The following is a 7,878-nucleotide window of genomic DNA, read 5'->3' on the forward strand; positions in this document are numbered from 1 at the left end:
CAGGTGCCTGTGGGCCCCACAAGCCTGCCCACCGCCACCAGGGGGTGGTGGCGGAGCAGGGGCTTGTGGCCCACTGGCCCACCCCCTGAGGTGGAACTTGGCGCAGATATTTTTGATATTTTCCAAAACTGCTCCCCGTAAATTTTCAGGACGTTTGGAGAACTTTGATTTCTGCACAAAAATAACACCAAGACAATTCTGCTGAAAACAGCGTCAGTCGAGGTTAGTTCTATTCAAATCATGCAAATTATAGTCCAAAACAAGGGCAAAAGAGTTTGGAAAAGTAGATACGTTGGAGATGTATCAGTCGACAAGTTTCATTTCTTCCAGTTGTGGTCTCAAAGCATGCCCCGGGTCCAACTATGTCCGGGTCATCTATCGCATTTTTAGGACTTCGCTAATTTTCCTGTGGCAATGTCATGACATCATCCTTCCTTATCTCCAAAATGCATGCGTGTCATCATGGTGATTCTTTTTAAACACATGTCAAATCTGGTCAAGTCCGAGAATCGAGGCGTCTTTGTAGCCACAAGTTACTATAACGGTTTGTGTTTCCACCGTGCCGCTTCGGGTTTCCTTCACTCATAAATAGAGCTTTCAACCCCATCTCCTCTTTTGCCTCGTCTTATTCCTCTTTCCTATGAGAGAATGCTTGAGCCCACCGCAGGCCAAGTCGTAAGAAGAGATTCAACCATATCGCCATCGTCGCCAAAGCTCATTTGCGTCGTCCACGGATTTCTTCTGGAGCGCGACACACCGAAGCTTCCTCCTGCTTGAATCTGGTGAGAATCATTTCCCCCATTAGGTTTTTCCACTATTCTTCGTAGTTCATCGGAGTTCATTGAAGTTCATCGGATCTCATCAAATATTTAGTCATAGATCTAGTCGCCCCATGTCCTTTTGTCACTAATACATAGTATATCCTCCGTCGTATTCTTGTAGTACTATAGATCCATAATATTTTACCCATGGAATTTCACGAATACTTTACCTCGGGTGCTTCCTCTAGTTCTTAGGGATTTCATTTACTTTTCTCATATTTATTAGATCCATTCACCGTTCTATCTTAGGATAAAATGGTTTATGCACGCGAAAAACTGCCAAGTCCTTTAGATCTTGGGTTCACCATTAGCTGACTTGTTTCATTGCTTGTCAACTTATTATCGTGTCGGCTCATCTAGTAATACCGACTCGTCCAACTTGCGGGCTTATTGGAGAATCCTGTCACTAGCTGTTTATCTTAAATCCATAGTAGAAAAACTTCTGAAATATCTGTTAAATACTGGCTCAATCTTGTCGGCTCATAAAACTGTCTTAACACTGTCGTCCAGGTCCATTTCAGCTCTGATAATGACGACCTAGACATCTGTATCCAGCTTGTACTTCTACTGTGGCTTATTAATCTCATGACGCGGATGTTCCTTCAAGAAAATGCAGCTCATCTTGTATAAACATAGTTTAGCCGGCTCATGTACTTTTACTTTCACCATGCAATTGTCTTGTAAGAACATTGATATCCCCAAAGACCGACAAAGCTGTTGGCTGGGTTCCCACATGCAGTGCTCACACTAGACGATCTTGTGAGCCAGGGTCTTTTGTCGGCTTAGGCACAGATCAGCTGGTGAGCTCCTCAGGAAGAAGCTTCCCACTGACCTCAACAGGGGGAAGTTGTTGTTTTTTCAGTTGCACACAGGCTTTTGACCACGTGGATCAAAAAAATCAGAGACATGCTCAACATTTTCAACCTTAGACGTCAAGATATCGACCCCAACACCATCACAAACTTTGTGAGTTCCAAGTTCTTTGCGAGGTGTATCTCCAGATTGAGCCAACCGTTAATCTTTTCCGAGAGTTTTTTATATCAACCATCAGAATGAGTAAAAGATGGACCCAGCGTAGAGCTTGGTGGAATTTCAATTCAGAAATGGTAAAATAGTGTTTTCCCTGAAGCCAAACCGGCAAGTCATCCCAAGGGTTGGGTCAAGACTTCGTCTTGCTGTAAAAAGACTACCCCTCAAGGTGAAAACACCCTATCGGGTTACAGTCCGGAATGACTCAATACTACTGTCGCTTTTCTGGGTTGGACATCCAATGAAGAAAAGAATTAGATGGCGCCTTATTGCCTAAGGTTAGGAGCATTGACGGCTCATGGTCTCACCAGGTTTGATCTAACATGGTGTTGGATAAGCGGGCGGATTCAGCCCCTTAGCTTGAGGGGCGATTTAATGTGCAATTATACTGGTGACCCGGAAGATGTGCATCGCTTCAACCCGATCAATTTATCTGAAGATGAAGTCACTAAGAACATGAAGAAATTTCTGAGTGACTTCAAGGACAAGTGCAACTTGACTGGGCTCGCTCCCTTTTGCCCGACTAATCATGTCCCTCCAGTAATCATTCTTAGGCTTGCTTTTATATTTGTCTCTTATAGCATATCTTATTTTAGTGTACTTATTCTCCGGCTTAACATATGTGTAGGCAGATTTTGACTTGTGGAAAGTTTGGGCCCAAAATCCTGCTCCTCCCCAAGCTGAGCAAGAGAATGAGACGGTGGGTGAGGCGACTGCTGGAAGAGAGTCAGAGGTAGATATCGACTCACTTGGTCGTCTTTTTATTGAACTTGCTGACCCTCTTGATTTTGAGGATAAAACCGAGACCAGCCAAGGCGACAATGTGGACATAATTTGAATCTCATGCAACTCATCAAAAACATATGTCCCGAAGAGAACGAGACTAGCCGTCTGAAAGGTTGTGTTTTCGCTTCCACACGCTCACTTATATCCAAAATTTCTTTTGAAGAAAACTCAACAAACCGGCATGTCAAAGCGCAAGACCCAGAGCAGTTCTCAGGAGTTATCTGTAGGCTTATCATTAGAGACACCTTCCCCGCAAACAACGAGTCGAGGTGCCTTATAGTCCAACTCCATCTCGTCCATGATCCGGTCTTTTTAAACAACGAATCAATTCTTCTGATTTGAATTATCAGGAAACATTTCCTTCTTCTAGAGAATCGACCGCAACTCAGCTCCCTGCTTTCACCATTGTCGTGGGTAAGTATCTTTGAGCCATGCTTTTTTCATTTTGTCATCATAGTTTCTTCTTCAACCTAATGTTACTATCATGACTGTAGGGCCACTCGCAAAGAAGAAGATCGGCGGGTCATTTTCAGCTACTGTAGGCCCCAATACTCAAGACCCTCATGTGGTCGACCCACAGACCCAAGCTGATCATGTTAGCCAGGATAACCCAGATATTGGGGTTGAGCCGGTGCATGAAAATGAGCCAGTTCATGCTCATGAACCAATGGCAATGGAAGAGCCAGCTCTAGGAGAAAAACAAGCAACTAGTGATGACCCGACCCGCCACGTTTACCCGTCGAGTCCTGCTCGCACCTCCATTCCTGTGCAGGAGGAAAATAATATTGTCTCGTCTCACACGATACATGATGCAGAAGTGACCATTATTGGAGAGGCTCATAAAGCTCGAGAAACCTCAACTGCCCTAACTAAGGTTCTGGCCAAGGATGAGCCGGTAATGACATCTAAGGGGAAAACCAAACTATAGCTCCCAAGCTTGGACAAACTTGGTGTCAACGACCTGCATCAGCAATAGTTGACCCAGTTGTCTGATAGCCAAGATGCTGAAGTGAGCTTGATAAGTATGCTCAAGCGGAAATATGAGGTATGAACTCCCCGTTCCCCGTCCTTTGTTATGTATACTCTTATAGCCCCCAAGGGCTAGATCAATGCGATAAGTAGTGATCTGGGTCTTGTTCAGAAATGTCTTTTAATTTTTGAGAAGTGACAATAGCCCCCAGGGATTGGGTCGTTATGAAAATAACAAGCCAATTCTTTAATTCGTCTAGATCAATAGTGTAGAAAATACCACCTGTAGCCCCAAGGGTCGGCTCATCCCCTTGAGATAACCAGGTCTTCTCATAAGTGAAGAAATGTCTTCCATTAGGCCCCAAGTGCCATGTAGAGTACTTGCAACTGTATGGGACTTGAACATAAAGCAAATTTTATGTGTTGTATCCCCAAAGTGTCGGATCATCTGCTTGCGGAATCTCGGGGCTTGTAAACAGCCTTTGATAATTTGTGATGTGCAACAGATGTTGGATGAGGCCGAGTAGTTTGTGTCCAACTTGGATAAGAAACTCAAGCAAGAAAGAGAGCTTAAGAAGAAAGCAAAAATCTTGGTGGCTAATATGCAAGAATCCTTACAACAGCCCGCTGGTATCTTGCACGAGCCCAAGTCTACCTTCGATGAAGAATAGGCCGTCTTGCAGGAAGGTGCATATGTAGTAGAAATCCAACTTGGCTCAGTAAAAGAGGAGTTGAAGACTCTCAATAAACACATCACCAATATGACTTTGGCTACATTTGGTATGTTATAATGTCAGTGTAGTTATAATCTCGGTTAAGTTATTCGTTGACTTATTGAAATGTCTTTCCTTTGCGTAAGTAGAAGAAGTGATAATGCTATTCAACATCCGATGTTTAAATTGAAGACCATATTCACATACCTAGGGAAGATGCTCACATGATGTGTCTATGCAATAATAGCAGTGAAGAATCTCACAAAGCCTCCTCTATGGCAAATGATATGCTCAACGATTTATCACAGTTCTTCAATGGATCCAGGAAATGAAGAGGTCGATGGCTTGTGATGGGGCCAACATGGCACATGCTCGTGCAAAGGCTTATTTTTCTGAGATGGAGCCAGAGGCGATGGAGGGCGAGTTTCCTGAATTTAGCCTTGACGTCTCAGAATTTTCCCACGAAGATAAGCATGGTGTCTCAAACAAACCCGAGTGTTGGCTACTCAACTTGTGAAGTACTGGACTTGTCAAAATATCAAGCCAGCTACTTCAAAGAAAATAAGCGCATGAACTCGCCCGGCGACAAGCCATTCGAGCTTATGCCTCCATATCATAAGCAATGCTTCGCCTCTAACGTTGATCCATCTATTATCATCCATGTGGACTCAATCTTCCAGGATTTGACAACCATCTAATGGTCACAAAATGACCTCCAGACCGAACAGGACGAGCCGGCTCAAGTTGATCCAGAAGCCTCTAGTGCAGAAGGCCAACAGAAGGACATCAACCCGGAGGACTCAAGAGCCGGTGCGCAGGATTACTACTCTAGCTTAAAAAACTTTGATGATTCTAGGGCCCAAATTGGGTTCGTAATAGTAGTAGCAAAAACACTTGGTCATCTATTGTGCCATCAAGCACTTTGTACTTTGAAGTGTCATCTTCTAAAGACTATGAGCTGGTGCTTTTGAATAGACAAACTTCTCTACCTAGTTTTCTTCATTTTTAAAGATAATGAGTCGGCCTTTTGCAGCTATAAGTCGATAGGATGAGATCGTGTCGACGGTATTAAGGGCCTTCATAACTTTATCAAGTATTATAATTGGTCATCGTGCGATTGAGTATGCCATCATCTTGAGAGGCTTAAATTAATAAACGGGACGTCTATAGTTGAACCAACAAAGAATGATAACAGAATTACTCCTTAAAGACAGAATTTGAAGATATATATAACATAAATAAATAAGTTGCATATTTTGCCGACTTTTGAAGCTTGGTGTTAGACCAACTTTAAAGGCTCAGGTCTTGCTTCAATGAAGTTGGCACGGTAGTCCATGGTTTATCCTCACACTCTATAAGCCGACTCTCACATGACTTAATCCAGTGTTTTAACCTTGAAAAGTTCAAGGTCCATATGGATTGACTTATCAAGATTACACCGGGTCACCTTTTCGGTGTAGTGATACATATCCAACGTATCTATATTTTCTGACCATTTCATGCTATTATATTATCATTATAGGATACTTTTTGAGTAATTATTTACCAATTTATATTATTTTTGAGAACTAACTATTGACCCGGTGCCTAGTGCCCAGTGCCAGTTGCTATTTTTTGTGTGTTTTTTGTATCGCAGAAATTCCATATTAAACAAAGTCCAAACTCGATAAAAATTTACAGATATTTTTTTGGAATATAGGTGGATTTTTGGAGTCAGAATCAACGCAAGACGATTCTCGAGGGAGGAACAAGCCAACAGGGCGCAGCCTGGGGGTGGGGCCGCACGCTGATGGCTTCTTCCCACCCCTTAAGTTGGTTGACGCTCTCTTCTGCCGCAACAAAGAATGTTTTGTGATAAAAATCTCCTCAAAATTTTAGCCCGATCGGATTTACGGATCTCCAGATATTTAGGAAATGATGAAGGGCGAGAAACCACAGTCACGAAATAGGAGAGAAACATAGAGAGAGAGAGAGATCCAATCCCGGAGGGGCTGCTGCCCTCGGGGTGCGATGGCGTCCATGGACCAGAGGAGACACCCTACGCCCACATAGTGAGGAGGCCAGGGAAGAAGAAGAAGGAGGGCTCTTTGATGGCTTGTGGGGCCCACATTTCTCTGTTTGGTGTGATTCAAACACTCAAAAATCCTATATATATATAAGAATCCCCAGAAATGAAGAGAGAACTTCCACTCCACCGCCGCAACGCTCTATATTGATGAAAAACCCAACTGGAGCCTTTCCAGTACCCTGCCGGAGAGGGGAAATCATCTTCGGTGGCCATCTTGATCATCCCAACGTAGGCCATGACAAGGAGTGAGTAGTTCGCCCTCGGGGCCGAGGGTATGTACCTGTAGATGTGTGTTCTATCTCACGCACACACACACACACACACACACACACACTCTCATGTTCTTGAGATGGCACGATCTTGATGTATCATGGGCCTTGTTAATCTAGTTGGATTATACGATGTTATTCCCTAGCTACCTTGTTGTGATGAATTGAAACCTTCCCTTTAATATCTCGTCATGTTGGACTGAATATTTTGGTTTGAGAACACTTGATGCATGTCTTGCATGCAGGTACCCATAGTGATATTGGGGTATTGAAGTGATTCACTTGATATATGTTATGGCATCTACTTGCGTATTCCAATGACCTTGGTGAGGGAGTCCTCGAGTAAGGGGTCCTCAGATGGTCAGCCCATCTTTTATAGGTCGACCACATGGGTCGTATTATCAAAGACAGGACTGCATGACGACTTCATGTTCAAGAAGTAAAGCTCCAAAGACTGGCATATCGTCCAAGTTTAGTAGTCTAAGTCGACGCCTCTGCCCTCGACTGAAGGTCGGTTGTATGTAACCCTAGGAAACCTGGTGTCTATATAAATCACAGGGTTTCATCCGCATAGGCAAGTTGAGTCATCTAGGGTAAAGCTCATATGATCTCGAGGTAGATCAACTCTGTAATCCTCATACACCATCAATATAATCAAGCAGGACGTAGGGTTTTACCTCCTCAAGAGGGCCCGAACTTGGGTAAATACCGTCTCCTTCGTCTCGATCCAACGTCCACAGTTTGGGACCCCCTACGTGAGATCTGCCGGTTTTGACACCGACATTGGTGCTTTCATTGAGAGTTCCGCTATAGGATCGCAGGAAGGATTGATGGCACGACTTGTAATCCGCAAAGAGATCCGCAGCAAGGACTTCTTTATCCCCGGACAGATCTTCGCGTCCGCATGACTTGTAATCCACAAAGAGATCCACATCAAGGACATCTTTATCCCCGGACAGATCTTCGCGTCTAGAAGCATCATTCTACATGCTGATCCAGCCGACCACGTTAGCGAGGTGGGAAGCTTCACCCCTAGCCAGGAAGTAAGGTTCGGGAGCCTAGAGTTCACCACCAACCCTTGGGGAGATCTTGTGTTAACAAGGCTCCTAGCTCCTTTCGAGGAGCCCACGAGTTCCGACGCCTCGACTTCAGAAGCCATGGATCCCGCTACCGGGGAAACTTTGACCCTTGGTCCGGTCTTAGAGCCCAACATGGTCGATACG

General features: G+C 44.2%; 1 protein-coding gene across 4 annotated transcripts; it reads left to right on the top strand.

Annotated features, from left to right (window-relative positions):
• Positions 1 to 582: 582 nt before the first annotated feature.
• On the top strand, positions 583 to 5,306 carry LOC123452598. 4 transcript variants are annotated; one of them, XM_045129276.1, is made up of 5 exons: positions 583 to 782; positions 1,332 to 2,390; positions 2,479 to 2,583; positions 2,800 to 2,905; positions 2,987 to 5,306. In XM_045129276.1, the coding sequence occupies exons 2-5, from the start codon at positions 2,109 to 2,111 to the stop codon at positions 3,004 to 3,006; spliced, it is 513 nt and encodes a 170-aa protein (XP_044985211.1). In that variant the 5' UTR covers positions 583 to 782; positions 1,332 to 2,108; the 3' UTR covers positions 3,007 to 5,306. The 4 variants fall into 4 exon arrangements, 1 of the variants encoding a protein (XP_044985211.1); XR_006632623.1 differs by having other exon boundaries at positions 2,479 to 2,905; positions 2,987 to 4,385; positions 4,468 to 5,306; XR_006632621.1 differs by having other exon boundaries at positions 2,479 to 2,905; positions 2,987 to 3,681; positions 4,112 to 5,306.
• Positions 5,307 to 7,878: the final 2,572 nt, after the last annotated feature.

This window comes from Hordeum vulgare, chromosome 5H (assembly GCF_904849725.1).
Source record: "Hordeum vulgare subsp. vulgare chromosome 5H, MorexV3_pseudomolecules_assembly, whole genome shotgun sequence".
Lineage (NCBI taxonomy): Eukaryota > Viridiplantae > Streptophyta > Magnoliopsida > Poales > Poaceae > Hordeum > Hordeum vulgare.

Coding starts and splice junctions, on each gene's coding strand:
- LOC123452598 (XM_045129276.1), top strand. CDS start 2,109: ATGGCGCCTTATTGCCTAAGGTTAGGAGCATTGACGGCTCATGGTCTC. Junction 2,391..2,478: donor CGACTAATCATGTCCCTCCA/GTAATCATTCTT, acceptor ACATATGTGTAG/GCAGATTTTGACTTGTGGAA. Junction 2,906..2,986: donor CCCGCAAACAACGAGTCGAG/GTGCCTTATAGT, acceptor TTGAATTATCAG/GAAACATTTCCTTCTTCTAG.